Genomic DNA, 18913 nt, shown 5'->3' on the forward strand with positions numbered 1-18913 from the left:
GCTATTTCATGCATACTGAGTTTTTAACACTGTTAAAGAGTTGGATTCCCATGCTAAACATGGACAAAGTTTCAAAAATTAATTTGTACGTTTGATTTCCGGTTTGTCACAAGTTTCGGAAAGTTTTTTTTCGAGTATGGCTCTGTGTGATGTTAGATGGAGCGGAATTTCCTTATATGGGTCCTAAGGACACTTCTGCCGGAAGAGCGCGTGCTCCCGTATAGCACAGCTGTATTTTTACAGAGCATCAACGGAGTTGTGCAAGTGTTTTTGTTTGTTCCCTGCATTTCGAAGATGCTTGTTTTACAAACAAGGCCCAGTTTGACGCCGGATTTGCACATTGTATATTTCTTAAGGATAATGCAGTCCCAACAAAAAAAGGGTCACGATCGTGTGTTGGAACCGCATGCGGTGAGTAAAACTGCTTCAAATATCTCTGTGTTGTTAACTTAGCTATCGGCGCGTAAGCACATCAAGTAAACAACATGCGATGTTGTCATCAAACTGCACTTTTCACATGTACAGCTAAAAAAAAAAAAAAAAAAGACGACATAAAGTGGAACTTAGTCATTTTCCAAAACCGCTAAACAAATATATACAGTTTTAGTACATACCACATAGAGACGTCGTTGCTGATGCTGCTCTTGTTAAAATTTCAGCCTCTGGATCTGTGTCACAGCTTCCAGACGCTCTCAACGCAAAAGCCTACTCGCGTTCGTGATTCTTTAGCTCCGCCCACACGTCATGCCTACAGTGTTTTTCTGGGAAAAATCGGTACAGATTATCTTTCTCTTATGAAATTAATAAAACTAAAGACTTTTTGGAGTTATGAAGGATGCAGTACTACTCTATAGGTACTCAAGATTAACAGGATATTGAGTGAAAACGAGCATTTTACCCCCCCCCCCCCCCCCTTTAATGTTATCAAATCCAAAAAAGTTTAACAGGATTATAAACATGGGCTACCTAAAAGTGACGCATGAGCCTCATCTTGTTTTTTTTGTTTTTTTTTTTCTTATCTTGGCGCCAGACTACTGTTGTCTTTTCCGGGGGTATAGTTGTCTATCAGTTATGATCATTTGCATCGCGCGGGAATGGTGTGTCACGTGTCTGTCTGTCTTCACCGTAAAACTATGTACTCTACGTGTAGGAAGCAGCGCTACTACTCGTCACTCATGTTCGCTTTGGGTGTTGTGTGTTCAGCAGTTTTGTGTTGCAGCCACAGGAGTATGAGACCTATAACTTGAGCAACAAGCCGTGAACTTGTTCTGAATATTTTAAAGGTGTAACAGCTGATGAAAAAGCAGAAACGATTGTAGATGAAAATGAAGAGAGATTTCATCTTAAATTTTATTTTATATAAAACATTTTCGAAACATCTGTTTATTCTTTTTTTTTTATTTGATTGTATTTCTGTGGGTCATATGATAAGCCATAAATCTTTTTAGCCCACCTAAACATGGCATTCACAGCTAATGCAGTGGACAGAGACAGGATATATAAACTAAAATGTATGGCTCGCTTTTATTCCTTCTCAAATCAATAGTAAACTCCTTTGTTGATGAATGATGGAATTACAGAGTTATTTGTTGTGCTACAAAGGCATTCTCCACACACCCTATTATGTTTAAATCACATAGTCTTCCTCCCGCTGCCAATCTTCCCACCATCACGGGAAGCTCTTGCATGCTGTGATTCATCAGCGCCCCTTTTTTTTCCCCTCACTGAAGCCAATGGATGGTGTTCTGGTTCCCATGGCGATTTTTTCCTCTTATTAAGTGGATTAAAATAATCTTTAATTTGGTTCACTCACATTATTTACATCAGGGTCAGACTTTTTTTTTTTTTTATTTAAACCATGCTTTTATTTTAGCTTTTTTAAACTTGTATTTATTTATATTTTATTAAGTCTATCCAAATTACTATTAATTAAACTGATTTACTTGCCAAAGCCTATTTTTATTTTGAATTTGGCAGTTGATGAGTATTCATTTTAACCAATATGTACTGTACCACAAAAAGTTTTTTTCCTCAGATTTAAGTTTAGTTATAACTATTGTTTGCTATAATAAAAAAAATCATTCTATTTGATAAATCAAGACACTAATACAATTTCAACTCTGGTCCCATGGTACCCCTTACATACTGTACATCTATGGTGGCTGCATCTATTATGTACACAGAATTTTAATTGAAACTATTTTGCTGATCTTTTGCAACCTCTTTATTGCTGATTGAGCCAATAAGTTATCAGCTCTATACAATACACTACTAATTATTTCTCATAGTTCACAGGGGTGGCACAGTGGGATTTACCCAGGATAAGGGCAGGGATTTTTCAGATAATTTCTCTTTTTACGTGCTGCGTTACGCATCGCACTGCGTATCAATTGTATTGTTTCATTAATCACAGTGTCTGGATGAAGTGCATCCACTCGCTTATCAAAGAATATTCTTAAGAAATAATAGAACACGTCCTTGGACGTTGTACAACATAAATGACAGCACCAGCACTATTGCTGCTTCAAGGGGTCATATAATGTTGCGAAAAAGAACATCATTTTGTGTATTTGGTTTAATGAAATGTGTTTATGCTGTATAAGGTTTAAAAATATATAATTTTCCACATACTGTACACCCAGCACTGTGCCTCCCTCCAGCTCTGCCTCAATCCCTGATGAGCTCAATCACTTTTGTGCTCTTATTGATCTAAATAATAAGGCGGTCTCCCTCAAAGCTGAGCTTCCACCCAATATGCTGCCTCTCACACTCCCCACCTCAGATTTTACTCCACTCTGTGTAAGGTGGATGCACAGAAGGCAGCTGGTCCTGACGGAGTACCTGGTCGTGTGCTTAAAGCCTGTGCAGAGCAGCTGCCTGAGGTCTTCACAGACATTTTTAATCTCTCCTTGGCCCAGGCAACTGTCCCCACTAGTTTCAAAACCTCCACCGTCGTGCCAGTACCGAAGCACTCCACAGCCTCAGCCCTTAACGACTTCCGTCCTATCGCACTCACCCCCATCATTGCCAAGTGCTTTGAGAGACTGATTCCAAGCTCAAATAGCAACATCAAATAGATTTTCTGACTAACAGACCTCAGTCTTTTAATTTAGATAACCTCTCCTTCTCCATCATCACCCCGAACAACGGTGTTCCACAGGGCTGCGTACTGAGCCCTCTTCTGTACTCCTTATTCACCCATGACTGCATTCCTGTTTATGGCTCCAATACCATAGTTAAATTCGCAGAAGACACCACGGTGGTAGGTCTGATAAAAGATGATGATGAGTCAGCCTACAGGGATGAGGTGCAGAACCTGGTTGTGTGATGTGCCACCAACAATCTGGAACTAACAAACCAAAAGACAAAGGAGATCATTGTGGACTTTAGGTGGACTAGGAGTCATGCACACAGCCCCATCTACATCAATGGAGCTGTAGTGGAACGTGTTTTGAGTTCCTTGGCATCTACATCTCTGATGACCTCACCTGTTACCTTAACACCTTCACCCTGGTCAAAATGGCACAGCAGTGCCTTTACTTCTTACGGAGCCTTAAGAAGGTACACCCGAGTCCCAGGATCCTTGTGGTATGTACCATTGATAGCATACTCTCAAACTGTGTAACAACAATGAGTTTTACATAGTAATTAACTCAAATGATATATAGGGAATTTGAATAATTAATCAGGAATTTGATTAATTTATATCTCAGATGACAGTTACATTAAATTTGATTGATTATGAAAAATAGCTCAATTGCCCATAACAATAAATAATCACAGGGCACTGTAACTTACTCATTAATATGTCAATATTACATTCTTCATATCAATTATTGTGATATCTCTTACTGTAAATTACTGCAAATCAAACCGTGGTATGTCCAGCAAACCACTGTAGACCTATCAATTTTCAATAAAGTTATCACGCCTTATAATTCAAGGAAAAGTATTCTCTGGCCATGAAAATATTATCCTATCCTTATGATAAATTTAGTTTCTAAATTTAGAGCTTGTAGCTATAGATCAGACATCTCAGTGACTCGTAATGTGAGTGGGGTGGAGTCCAAGCCAATCGTCAGTATATGGGTTTTTAATAATTAAACTAGTAATACATCAAACTACAAATCACACAGAGTAAATATGCGTACGACAATACAAACAGTAAGCTTTATACAATACATAACGAATCCAAATAAAAGAGAGAGAGAGAGAGAGAGAGAGAGAGAGAGAATAGAATGAGATCACATAAGGAGCTCAGGTATGAAAATCATAGTCAGTAACTTTTGGAAAGCCAACAACAAATCAGATCATAACAACACTTTAAAGCAGCATTTAAATCTCCATAGAGAAAGTGATACTTGCAAAAGTGTCCCATGTGAGTGGCGTGAGATCGGCGTCGAGCTTGTGAGCTTTGCGCGCTGTTCCCGTTGAAACAGCCATGTGCCATGAAACGGAGGCCATGTGACGCGCATGCACGCTGCGCTTGGCGTGAGCGTGGAGCACGTGGTCCTTTGTTCTGTCCTCGCGCGGTATTTGAAAGGTTCAACAAACATTGTTCCAGAATTCGTCTTCCTTGCGTGGAGAGGCGAATAGTTGAATAAACTTAGTAAAGAAAAGAAAAGAAAAGAACGAAAACGAAAGCTTCCAAAGGAGCCATTAAAATGGCTTTTTCTCTCAGCCCCTGTGCTGAGGGGGTTTGCGCTATGAAGCAACGTTGGAGAGCAGCGTGTCCGAGAGTGGAGAATGAGAAGAAGAGGGAGTGGACCTTGTTTGGTCAATTCTTATAGCTTGAAATAGTTCACGCCCATTTTCGAGGGAGCATCCAATGAATGTCCGCGATCTGAAGCGGAGGGAAAAGTTCCTTTGTCTCTGTGGAGGCAACCCCCCCCCCCCCCCCCCCCGATGATCTAGGGCCTGTCCGATTCCATCAGGGATATTTCTAGCAAGTTTGTACTACAGATTACATACATTTCCTTACTTTGTTCTAGATAAATGGGTCTGTCAGAGCATGACGATTAGAACAAGACTAAACATAATATATATATGATCAAAGATCTAATTTTTAGATCGAATTACACATTTAAAGATTTGCTTAACACATGATAACACTGCAGATGTTGGGAAACATCTAAATGTACCAAAAGGGAATACGTAATACATTTATAAAACATAAAAACAGAAAGTTAATGAATACATTCCATAGAATGCATTGTTCAAAAGAAGCCAGTGATTTGGCTTCTCTCCTGTCCTGTGTGGTCGTAAACTTTTACAACCTGTAAAAGTGGGGGTTGCAGAAACATGGCTCTCTTTGAGAAGGTTAAAGTGAGGAGAGACATTTCCTAAAGTATGAGCTTGCAACTTATACTCTTCACATAACAAGGACTAACCATTTTATGCAATCCATAAACATAATTAAAATACATATTAATAATAAAATGAAAGTAAGGAACTTATACGAAAAGTTCCTTTGTCTCCAGTGTTGGAATGTGGTTGGGGGGTTTTCATTTCTTCTTTGAAGCTCGCATGGGCATCGTAAATAATTTAAGTCCAGCCAGGCTGGCGCCAGGCCAGGCACTTGGTGCAAAAAGAGTTTCATTTGGAAAATCTGAATTAAACACATGAATCGATGATCTGCATATCTGTTACAACTGCATCTCAGTATGGTACACTAATTGCTCTGCATCTGACAGCAAAGCACTCCAGCGGATAGTGAAAACTGCTCAACAGATCACTGGCACCCATCTAACTACCACTGAGAACATTTATTACAAGCCCTGCCTGGGCAGGCCAAGGAACATCATCAAGGATGCCTCTCACCCTAACCATGGACCTTTTACCCTCCTTCCATCCGACAGGCGTTGCAGGAGCCTATGCTGTCACAATAGTAGGCTTAGGAAGAGATTCTTCCCCCAGGCCGTAACCCTTCTGAACTCCACACCTCCAATCTAACCTGCACCTGCACTCTTACCGCACTGGTCACAGTATTTTACATACATGTATTTGCACTACTCATACTTTGCACAGTTTAACTGTAAACTGTCTAGCGTTGTTACTGTACAAAGCACAGTAAACTATTTCTATAAAAGTATTATTGCACTACTGATATTTTGCATAGAAAACATTGTTTAACAATAATATTGTACTCTCAACCAACTGTATTTATTACCACTGTTCTTATGTTGCTGCTGTTCACAATTTACATATAATCCTATATTGCATTCCTATTATATTCGGTATGCCTTTTTTCCATGCGTGAACATTTTGCCACCATAATGCAAATCTTACCACATCGTGACATTGACATGTGTGGGCGTGTTTAAACAAGCCATTTTAGAAGGGCGTGGATAAATCTTAACTCTTATAAAGAATATCTCTTTGGATTTGAGACTTTATTCTTTGCAACTTCACATATATTCGTTATGCACCAAGAGCTTGAAACACTCCAAAGAGAAGAGAAAAACTGAAATCACATCATATGACCCCATTTAAAGGGAAAGTTGACCCAAAATTAAACGTCTGCCATTATTTACTCACCTTGATTTTATTTTAGACCTGCATTAATATTTTATGTAATTCTGAAGGATTGTTTCAGTCACTCTTTGCCATGCAATTACAATAAACATGGTACTTTGATTAACAAACAAGGGGCTTGAGCATTTAAAGGGGCATATGACGACTACAGTGTGTATGTAGTTATCTTTGTAGTTATTGTTTTTAGTGATCTGACTCAATAGAACAATTTGTTCATGAATCCAGCATCATTTCTTTTCTCATTAAATTGCCAAGAAAAGTGAATAATGTATTAAATTTCTGTCTGTTTCTTTATTGTCTGGCTTCAGAAGACTCATTTATCTTTTTGTTTTATTCCCTTGAAATCAGTCTTTTTGTGAATGAGAAAGTCTTACTGTTTTGCACTGACATGAGGGTAAGTAAATGATGACAACATTTTAATTTCTGGGTGAACTATCCCTTTGAGGCATCATTTTAAAAAGAGTGTGAAAAATCATCCATTTAGCAGTTTTTATGAGACATGGATAATCAATGCAAGAGCAACATCAGCGATCATTTCTAGGATTAAAGTTCCAAAGGCTCAAGAGACAGCTGTTTCAAATCTCTTGTTTGTACGTGAGAGACATGCATCTCAAGGTTGTGTCAGCATCAAGATGGATATTGTGTATAATCGAACCAAACTTCTCTTTTACTTGTTTTCTCTCTCAGCCTTTGTCTTCCATGTGCCTTGTCTGATGTGCGTTTTATTAGCATGCTCTGGGCTAGAGACAAATGCTGCAGTTCGATGCCTGACACGGGGCTGCACTCTGGCATCCATCATAAGTGAAGGGGGTGCTAGGGGTCACTGGCTTATGCTCTGTCTAATTACAGATGGATACCCACGAGATGAATTGATTTACAAGTGGAGAAAGAATTCGGTGCAGGCGGCTGATCAGAAGTCATGGAGACTTTACCAGTTCGATTTCATGGGCCTGAGAAACACCACAGACATAATTAAGACAACAGCAGGTAATGAAATGGTTTATTTTTTATTATTATTATTTTTTTGTTGCTCTATTGATTGGCTCTAATAATAGTTCAACAGTAAACAATGTATGATCATTTATTGGCAATTGATAAAAATAATTATTAGAAGGTTCAAATGTGTAGTGTCCGCTGTTTCTTAATTTATTTATATTTATTTGTTTTGAAAAGTCTCTTGTGCTCAACATGGCTGCATTTATTTGATCAAAAATAGAGTAAAATCAGTAATACTGTGAAATATTATTACAATTCAAAATAAGTTTTCTCTATTTTAATTTATTTGAACGTTTTATTTATTCTTGGGATGGCAATGTTGGATGTTAGATATAGAAGTGTTCCCATGAAGGCATGAACTACAACCTAGAAAAGCTGATTTGGTCATGTTGAAACATGGCTATAGATTTTTACATTTGCAATTCAATAGATTTATATGTGAGAACTGCAGCACAGCATGGAAAAATTATTTGCAATATATAAGAAAAGAACAAACGACATTGCAGATTTTTTTTCACATTTTATTGTATATATGTATAATTTATTTTTCACAATTTCTTACTTTTCACACTATTTATTGTCAACCTGTGAAAATGGATAGAGACCTATTTATCACTGTATGAAGGGGGGTGGGGGGGTGGGGGGGGGGGCATCTGTAGGCTGCAATGAAAAGTGAAAAGGTTTTGTTTAGGCCTCCAGATAAAACAGTAATAATGACTGAAAGGCAAAGTTCACAATATCAGTGCAACATGAAACAAGTAAGATAATCTCAAACATTTCAAAACATCAGATGTGCAAGTACAAGGCTATCTGGCACCCTTGGTAAATATGAGCAAAGGCGACTGTGAAAAAAATAAATCTGGGTTGTTTATCCTTTTGATCTTTCATTCAAAATATTCACAAAATTCTAACCTTTCATTGAAGTAAAACAATTGAAATTGGAGAAAAATCTCATTGTGAAATAAATGTTTTTCTTCAATGCATGTTGGCCATAATTATTGAACCCCTAGAACTTTTAATGAGTACAATATCTCTGAAGTATATTCCCATTCATATTTACATTTTTTTTAAGCAAACCAGGGTGACTAGGAGCATGAAATTGTCCAGCCATGACTTCCTGTTCCACGTGATTATAAATATGAGCAAAATAGTTCTGATGTGCAGGAAGAGAAAAAAAAATCTGCCTGGAAGAGGACATGTGCTTATATTGTCCAAATGCATGGTGAGGAGAAAAGTTTGAGTGGCCAAAGACTCTCTAAGGATCACAGATGGAGAATTGCACTAATTAGTTGAGTCTTGGTGTCGGAAAGCCTAAACAACAAATATAACAAACATCCCCTACATCACCACATGTTGTTCGGGAAGGTTTCAAGAAAAATTATCCTCGCTCATCCAAAAACAAACTCCAGCATATTCATTTTTCAGACACAACTGGAACTTCAAATGTCACTGGCTTCTATGGTCAGATGAGACTAAAAAAAAATAGGTTTTTGGCAGCAAACCCACCAGATGGGTTAGTATAAACAGGGATAAAAAGTACCCCATGCCCACGGTTAAACATAATGTTGGACAATGTTGTGGGTCTGTTTGAAATGAAGAGAAGAAGCACTAACACGGATCTGTGAATCTGAAGGATCTGGAGAGATTCTGGATGAAGGAATGGTCTCTGATCTTTTATCAGGTGATAATTGCAATAATTGGGTGCCAAGAATTGTGGCAAACATGAACTACAGAAACATTTATTTCACAGTGACATTTTCCACCCACTTTAAATTGTGTTACTTCAATGTTAGGTTAGAATTTTGTGATTTTTTTTAATGAAAGATCAAAAGGATAAACAATGCAGATTTATTTCCACAGCCACCTTTGCTCATATTTACCAAGGGTGCCAATACTAGTTGAGGCCACTGTATATTAGCACTGAAAACATAGCTCTACTATGTGTTGAATTGAAATTTTTACATTTAGCGTTTTTCTATACTTTGTATATACAGGACAGTGTGTCCCTACTATTTCATCTGAAATCTTGAAAAACAGCTTTGAAATCCAGATATAAAGAGTCAATAAAAGAAGGGCGAACAATTCTAAAACATTATAATTATATCAGAGTGAGTGCCAGCCTGCCAGAAATTATTCAAGGTTATGGCCAGCCTCTTACAAAATATATAAAAAATGAAAACCGACAGGAAGGCTTTTCAAAGAAAATATAAAGGCAATAAGACCTTCACATTTCAGAATTATTATTCTCAGTTTGTCAGTACATTTGTACTTAAAGTTTAGTCATTTAAACCCATTATCCGAGACTTTTTTCTTTATGTTTCATCTGCACCATCTTTTCTCTCTCTCTCTGTCTCTGTCTCTCTCTCTTTCTCTATCCAGGTGACTATGTGGTGATGAGTGTATATTTTGACCTAAGCAGAAGAATGGGGTACTTCACAATTCAGACCTACATCCCATGCATACTTACTGTGGTTCTCTCTTGGGTCTCCTTTTGGATCAAAAAAGATGCAACTCCAGCCAGAACAGCACTAGGTACATGCAGTTAATACAGACACCTGATCCTTCTGTGATTCATTCATGTGCGACTTGATGTTTGGGTTTGTGATGGTAAAAGGAATTGTTCGCCCAATTAAGACTCTCCCTCAGGTCAGAGTTTTTTTGGGGTTTTTTTTGTCTTTTTTCTTTATTGGAAACAGATTTGTACAAATTTAGCATTACATCACTCAGTCATCAGTGGATCATCTGCTCTGAATGGGAGTCCAAACAGCTGATAAAATATCACAATAATCCACAAATAATCCAGACAACTCAATTATCAGTTACCATCTTGTGAAGCAAAAAGCTGTGTGTTTGTAATAAATCCACCAAATATTTTTTTTTTTTTTTTTTTTGAACTTCAGACCATTGCTTCAGACAAAAGTCCTCTGCTTTCTCCATTGAAAAATGTTGTCTTGTCTGAATCAGAAGATCAAGCTCCAGATCAAGCGTGATTAACAAGCGGGGAAAAAAGCAGAAATGTTCTAAACAAATTTATCAGAGAATTTTGATGTGAGAGGGCAACAGGAAATGAGGAAATGATGCTTTTATCAGCTGTTTGAACTCTCATTGGTGAGCAAGTGATTTAATACTAAATTTCTCCAAATCTGATAAAGGAACAAACTCATCTGCATCCAGGATGCCCTGAGGGTCAGCAAATTTTCATTGTATAAATGTTTTGTTTTACTCATAAACCAAGTTCACATATTATGAGAATGAATGACAGTTACAGTAAAGTATTTGTCTTTATATTTTATTATATATGTGTGTTTTTATAAAAGGAAAATCTGTTTTCTTTTTACTGTGTCCATTTGTTCACATTCTTTTATGTTTCAAGAAAGCGCTTCATCTGCTTTTTTGTTGGCTTTACTCATTTCTTTATAGTTTCCTGCTTTGATTAATTCAATGTCCTGTCCTGGCAAATGTCGCTTTTGTCAAGGTAATTTGTCTTTCTTTTTTTTTTCACCTTTATTTATTTATTTAGTCAAAAAAAAACTTGTTATATGTGTGTGTTTTTTTTGTTTGTATGTTTTTTTAGTGGCTTTGTTTAGACCATGTTATTTCTCCTTAAATGTATCCTCATGTTGTTCAACGAGAGATGTTGAATGTACCCTGCAGCATAATTTAGAAAAGCTTTTAATCTGTCTCATGATGTAACTTGATTAGCTTGCCACCCTTAGTCTGTCTTGTTTGTTTACCTCTGAAGTGTGGTCTGAGATGGTGTTGCCACTGAGTATTCTCAAGCTAACAAGCAGGATCAGTGACGGACACACACACACACACACACACACAAAACTACAGGATCCTAGAAACACAAAAATTGGTATAGCTAAATGCTAAGAAAACTGGAAGAAAAGACCACAGCCCTGCTCAATCTAAGTAAAAAAAAAAGACAAACTGCAAAATACTCTGAGTAGAAAAAGAAGGATGAATGCAATTAATCTGTCTGACAAAAGAAGTCATTATACCTTCAATAGAAAGAAAGGGAGTAGGAAGAAAAAGTAGAGATTTGCTTTACAGGCGTCCAGTTGATTGATGAAGTCCAAGCAGCCAAGATAAAATGTGGGAGAGAGAGAAAGGGCTTGGGCTTACTGCTGTGGAAATGTCGGGTTAGAACAGGATGATCCCAGAAAAATAGCGAGGTGTCAAGTATAGGGTGGTCAGTCAGTCTTTGAAGAAAATATAAATGAACATGTTAAATATATGGCCAAAAAGTATGTGGGCACTGAAACAGTCACTCGTTTGTGCAATATGCAATAATAGGGATTCAGACCTTTTCTGCTATAGCAGCTTCCTCTCTGCAGTCAGTTTCTTCTGCATTCTCCTCTTTAAGATTAGGGGCATTAGCATGCCCATTCAAAAAAATAAAAAATAAATAAACGTATATTTGCTTAATACTATACAGTATATACTTGTTAGTGGGTTTAACTAAAAAAGTGATACCTATTAATTCAAATTGGGTGCATGTTTACTTTGTATGTAGCATGTATTATTTAACATGACTAAATCTACATGACTTTATATATAGTTATAGAAACTCATGACTATATTTAGTTATAGTCAGTCAATAGTCCATGTAGAATTATTTTAACATCATTATCTTCCACACAGTTAGACACCCTTTTCATTAAAATTCTTAAAATAAATAAATAGAATTAGATAAATAAAAGAAAAAAATTAAATCTTGTTCAAAAGATTGGGGTCCTTAAGATTTGTAATGCATTTAATCAGCAAAGATTAATTCAGCTAACCACAACTCACCATAACTTTTCCAATAAATGGTGTTGAAGAATGCAGTGACACTGAAGAATGGCTGTTGAAATTTTTACTTGAAAAGTTATTTTATTGTAATAATACTTCACAATATATAATATATATAATATATAATATATATTTTGTTTTTTACCCAATAAATTCAGCCTGGTTAATCATAAGAATCTTCATCCGCCCTTCTTACCGACCCCAAACCTTTAAACAGTTTTAAGTGTCCTATTGATAATAATGAAATTACATGCAAAATTAATAGTTGGAAAAGATTGGGAAAATGGGAATTTAGTAGGGTAATGAGCAAAGTACTAAATACACCGAACAGGCAGTCCACAATCATTCTGCTCTTCCCACCCACCCTGGGTACCATCACTGATAAGTACAGAAAATACAGCATTATTGTCATTTCAACATTCAGAGAGTTGTCATGTCATTCTTATCCATTGCAAAAACAGACAAGAGAAACAAGAAAACTAATGTTGCTAAAATGGAGCCAAGCAGTTCAGGAAAGAGTGACACTTTGAAATGCATATTTCCTTCACAGGCTTTTCTGACTGAGGCAGGCAGTCATTTAACTAAGAGTTACTGTAACGGGGAAGTCAGGTGAAGATAATCACTGTGGCCAGCAACAGCAGAGGAAAAAGGAATGTAGTGTGAAATTTCTGTCTGAAATAGATGAAGCTTGCTTGTTGCCATAGAAACACTTGCAAAACAGGAGCACAGTCACAGGTTCTCTGAGGCAACTCTAAATGTCCATGCAAGAGTAGAGCCAAGAATGTCTACACGCTTCTGAGAGTGTTTGAGTATTTGTGTGGGTGGCATGTTTTTTAATTTGCAGGTGTCACTGTTCCTATCAAAAACAGCAGACTGACTTCAGCATCTGGACAGGTGTCAGATTGAAAGAAAAAATAATAATAAAGCCATACAATAGTGTTGTTGTTTTTTCTTTCTGTTAAAAACAATAACGGTGATCTATTGTGGTATTAAAGTATTGCATTACTTCAGTTTCTCTCATATTGCCTGTTTTAAAATACTGCCTTCATAGAGCATTTCAAGCCTAGCTAGGCACTAGATAGGCAGCCTAGTGAGGCAGCTTATTATGTTTTAGAGCAGAGTTGTTCTATTACACCTGTCCAATAGCAACCCGTGCAATGGAGTCTTAGATAGAACTTAATAATGTCTGCTCAGTGAAGTGGCATCACATAATTTGCTTAGAGACAAAAATAACAGTATTTTGTATTCAGCAGCGATATCAAATTACATTTTACATGTGCTAACAATGTCAGCATACAGTTTAGATGGTTTAGCTCATATTTTTCATTAGCAAGCATTTCCCTTGTTACTAGGTTTTCCATCTAATATCTTTTGTTTGTGCAGGAATAACAACGGTATTAACCATGACAACTCTGAGCACAGTGGCACGGACATCACTACCCAGGGTCTCGTACGTCACAGCAATGGATCTTTTCGTCACTGTCTGTTTCCTGTTTGTTTTCGCGGCTCTCATGGAGTATGCCACACTCAATTATTACTCCTACAGTGCTCGCAGACCAACCTGCAACAAGACGAAAAGATCGGTGAGCACAATGTTCTGCATTAATCAAAGCTAGGAGAAAGCTATGCATCATGTTCATACAATGTGTAAGGGATGTTTTCATTTTCGGGCTCTAATTGTGGACTCCTGAGCTTCTGAACACTTTTCAAAGGTTTCATGTCCAATCTTTATGCTTAAATGAAAACTAAAATCTTAGTTTTAAAAAGAGTGGAATAATGCAAGAGGCATTGAAGTAGAAACAGTACGGTTTGGCACTTCTTTTCAAAAGTTAGGATTTGTCTTTTGCACACAAAGGCTGCATTTATTTGATCAAAAATGCAGTAGAACCAGTGACATTTAGAAATATTTGCACAATTTAAAATAACTGATTTATTTTTTTTATATTTTAAAAACATTATATAATTATTTCAGTCTTCAGTGTCACATGATCCTTCATTATAATATGATGATATGATTTGGTACTCAAGAAAAATATCTTATTATTATGGATTTTTTAAACAGTGATGCAGCTTATCTATAAACTCATTTTACTTTACTATCAGCCATGATTGACCAATGCGAATCAGATGTTCTGGCATTGATGTGCAAGGTAAGTCATTAAATCATCTTGGTTATGTACATAACCCTTGTTCCCTGAAGGAGTTATACATTATGTCAACACTGACATCTTAACATAACATCTAAACATGAACATTGGTGAGTGAAATTTGCATGCCCAACCACTCCCCCTTACACACAGGTACAGTAAATAAGAGGGGGGTGTTCATCCACTCATTCAGGTTGTGCTGAGGAGGTGCCATTCAGCAGTGCCCCATCATGAGCCCAGTAGTCTTTCGTTCTGAAAGGGGACTGAAAACCATATTTACAGCAAGGTAGGTCACCAGAAGGTAATCAGTACAGGGGCTGACCGAAGGGGTAAGCAAACACAAGTACTGAGCCTGGCGTCAGGCTCCTCCGCCGAGCCTTGTAGCCAAAGTGGGGTTGAAGGATGCTTAGTCCAGGGTACGTCGGATGAGGAACATGGCTGGAGGGATGAATCATCCAAGCTGGTCTTCCTGCCACTTACCTGTTCTCAAACTGGTTAAACCCAGAGGCTGTAAAACTTCACAAGGTGTCAGGTGTCGCCAGAGACAGTTTATAAGAGACATGCCACTTCCTCAATCCTCAATACAACTATAAAAGGAAAACCCGTAACAGCAAAGATGGAGGCTATGTGCACATGTCCCGCCACTCCCGCTAGAAAGCCAATCATCTGCTTTTAACAGTCAAGCCGGGAAACATTTTAGTCTATCGTCTGTTTCCACTGACGAATGCGCAAAGTTGAGGAGCCTTTGCCAAGATGGCGGCTGAGTGGCACGACTTGCCTGAAAGGGATTTGGTGTCGCCCAGCCCGCGGCTCTACAAATATCTGCTAAAGAGGCGCCATGCACCAGCACCCAGATGGAGGCATACTCAAAGTGGAGTAAGCCCCTCATTCCTAAGGGAAATGGTTCACCTTGTTTTTGGTACACCAAGTACCAGAACACCAACAGGACACAGCAGTATAAGGGCTGGATCTGCCTTCTCCAAAGGAAGCGCTTGCAAGTTCACAGCCTGGTACTGGAAAGGAGTGGTGGGAATTTTGGGCATTTATCCAGGCCATGGTCTCAGGATACCATGAGAGTCAGCCAGCCAGAATCCAAGGCACACTTTGTTGACTAAAAATTATTCCAGGTCCTACACCCTCTTGATGGAGGTGTGTGCATTCAAGAGACAGGATGTGTTTGATGGTCTCTGTCTGTTTTCAGTCTGTCTGAGCAAGCATGACAGTGTCGTCAGAAAGGCCGGATAGGAGCATTGAGAAAGTGCACTTTGTCTGCATCCCACATCTGTGCAAAGTTCAGCCAGAGATGGCACTCCTGGACCACCAAAGTGGACATCGCCTGGCTAAGGATCTACGATGCGACCTTATTAACACAGAGGCAAAGTCGGCCCCCATGCACAATTCCTGCATCAACCTCAGCTCAGAACTACCCCTGTGTAATATAGTGCTTTGACCTGATGTTTTTGTAGGATGGCCATCGCATGCAGGGTGGAGGCGGCCTGTCCAATGGTGAGTAAGTTTGAGCTTTAAGCAAAAGCTGACGTCAGCTCATATACCCGTGTGTAGGAGGAAGTGGTTGGGCATGCAAATTCCACTCGCCAGTGTTCATTGTCCTGTTTTTTATTACTCAGAGGTGTTTGGGACTCCCAGGTGAGACCCCTTATGTTAACAAAATGTCTAACGTGACTGACTGAAAGGGAACATTACTTTTCCCTTTCAAATACATGAAATGTCTGTTAAGTGTGCTAATGCCTTTTAAGACAGAATCGATCGTTATACTTTATAATTTCCTCACAATATCGGGATGTATTATTACTATCCAGTGTAAACTGACAAAAGTCACTTTTCCTATGTATTTGATATAGGTGATCTCATTATGGTATGGTATGGAAATATGATTTCCTTAGGCTGACGTTGTTAGTCTTTGTCTATGTGTGTAATGTGATGCTAAATTATGGTTGAGCAAGCACATCTTACTTTATATTCATTGTGTTTCTCCGGTGACAGTCTCTGCAGGTTAAGTTTTCCCACTCGCTCGCCGATCACTCATTTTGATTAGATCTTATCTCTGCTGAGAAGCACGGATAATTACCATAGCAATTTTACACAAAACAAATATTACCCTATAGGTGATCTCACACAGATTATCATTCAGTGCTGTAATTATCATGCTTTGCTAGTTATGTCACAATAATGAGATGAATAACTGTTGGAGAGTTTTCGTTGTGTGGTCTAAAAGGGTTCAGTTGAAGGATTTAGACAACCACACTCAGATTTTAAAGTCATCGTACCTGCCCCTGAGAAATTGATGCTGCAATTGACTTGTCCACTGGAGTGAACGCTGTTAGTTCAAGTGAGCGGGAATCTCTTAGAAGCCATCATGATCTTATGTTTTGATTGACAGCCCACTCTGAAGGATTTGTTTGCTCACGGCATAGATTACATTCACAAGCATACACTTCAATTAAACTTTCAGTCCTTTTGGATGCAATTTTGTATACAGTCCAAATGTATGACTCCATTGATGATTTGCAGTCACACAAAAAACAATCTTCAAAAGCCCTTCACACAAAAAACAATCAACGAAAGCCCTTCACATTCTAAAAGGATGTTGCTTTTGTCCAACAGAACTACTCCGTACTGGATGTGGGTCCTCCTCCCACGGTCATCACACTCAACAACTCCATGTACTGGCAGGAGTTTGATGATGCCTGTGTTTATGAGTGCCTGGACGGAAAAGACTGCCAGAGTTTCTTCTGCTGCTACGAAGAGTGCAAAGATGGAGCGTGGCGAAAGGGCCGTGTGCATATAGACATTTTGGAACTCGATGCATACTCTCGTGTCTTCTTTCCCACCTCTTTTCTATTATTCAATATTGTCTACTGGGTAGGCTACTTGTATCTTTAGCGTTCCCACACACCTCACTACACAAAGAACTTGACTTTTGGGTTTGTCATAGCAGACACAAAGAACAGACTGAACCATGACTTTTCAAGGTACTGGGAAAAAAAAGAGCGGATACTGGTCATCAGAGTTGAGCTGTGGTGATTCAAGGACTTTTCCAGTAGGAGATGAAAATTAGACAATGCTACAGGAACCGAAAGCTACAGAAGATATATCAAAACACTTAAAACCAGGCTGTTTTTATATGGTCAAGAAGAATATCGCCACAAGCTCTTTAAGTGGCTGCAGTTCTCTTTGCCTTCTGTTCTTCAGGTACCAGGGAAAAAAAGATTCACAATTTTCCTCTCAACACAATCTCGTCTTTTTATGGGTGAGAGAGCAGCTGTAAGGAGTCAAGTAGTGAAAAATCCTTAGGCCAAGACAGCGTGAGAAGAAAATGCCTTGCATAGCATGACCCTCTGACTTTTGGTGTCCCTTACAACCCTGGTAGATTGTTCACTGTCATCTAGCCATCAGTCAAAACCAGAACGGCTTTCATGTAAGCGTAGCTTGCAGAGCCAAATATAGTGCCTTCCAGTGGAGGAGAAGCCATCAGGCAGAGAAATCTTAGAAATGATGGCAGGAGCATCATCTGGTCTTGACTGACTGCTGATGGTTTTATTTTGGAGTTTTGTTATTCAAGCTTTAGTTATAGTCAATCATTATTTTGACGCATTTAACATGTCTAAATGCATCATCACTGCATGATATATGATAGTATTAAGCTGTACCCTGAATCAGCACAATAATGGCAAGAGAGAAGAACCATTTTAAAATATTTGGATTATTAATAAGTATGTAGATTGCAAAAATGTTTCCCTACATTATTGCTAATATTTGTATTGCACATTTTTCAACACAACAGAGAGGTTAATCAAAGGTTAAATTAATATATTATATAATATTATTATATAACATTATATTTTATTTTGAAATGCCTAAAGTCTATTAGCATCAATCTATTATTTTTATAAATTGCATATATAGAATGGATCATAAGTTCCATAGAATCTCACCCTTCAGTTCAGCCTGAGTTGGCACAATAGTTGATATTCATGTTTACACCAAGCATAGCTAAATCAAAACCACCCAAAGGAAATCAAGGAAAGTGAGTGTCTCTGGTTCTTTGTAGGCACATTTGTATTATCTACAGATTTTATTTCTCTCTTGGAGTTGCATCTACCGCCCATCCTATGATGTGGCAATACATTTGACACTGCAGGTTGCAAATCATTGCATTTACTGTAGGATAGTTCATTCAAAAAGTAAATTCTGTCATCCTTTATTCACTCTCATATACTGTACAATAGGTTTTCCAGTAGTCAAGGCTGTGCTTTTCCATGCAATGAAATTGGGTAATACTTTTTGAAAAAAGAAAAATCATACAGGTTTGGAGCGACATGAGGGTGAGTAGATACTGGCAGGTTTTATTTATTTATTTTTGAGTGACATATCTATTTAGTAATAAAAAGGAATGTCCAAAAAAAAAAAAAAAAAAA

General features: G+C 38.0%; 1 protein-coding gene across 1 annotated transcript in view; it reads left to right on the top strand.

Moving 5' to 3' along the window:
* The window catches only part of gabrg3 (gamma-aminobutyric acid type A receptor subunit gamma3), a 111149-nt gene extending 92878 nt beyond the window's left edge, over positions 1-18271 (top strand). The window contains exons 6-9 of the mRNA XM_026213557.1: positions 7384-7521; positions 9910-10062; positions 13711-13910; positions 17100-18271. Of these exons, the coding sequence (XP_026069342.1) occupies positions 7384-7521; positions 9910-10062; positions 13711-13910; positions 17100-17378 (770 nt within the window). The 3' untranslated portion in view covers positions 17379-18271. The remainder of the gene's footprint in view (positions 1-7383; positions 7522-9909; positions 10063-13710; positions 13911-17099) is intronic.
* Positions 18272-18913: the final 642 nt, after the last annotated feature.

This window comes from Carassius auratus, chromosome 31 (assembly GCF_003368295.1).
Source record: "Carassius auratus strain Wakin chromosome 31, ASM336829v1, whole genome shotgun sequence".
Classification (NCBI taxonomy): domain Eukaryota; kingdom Metazoa; phylum Chordata; class Actinopteri; order Cypriniformes; family Cyprinidae; genus Carassius; species Carassius auratus.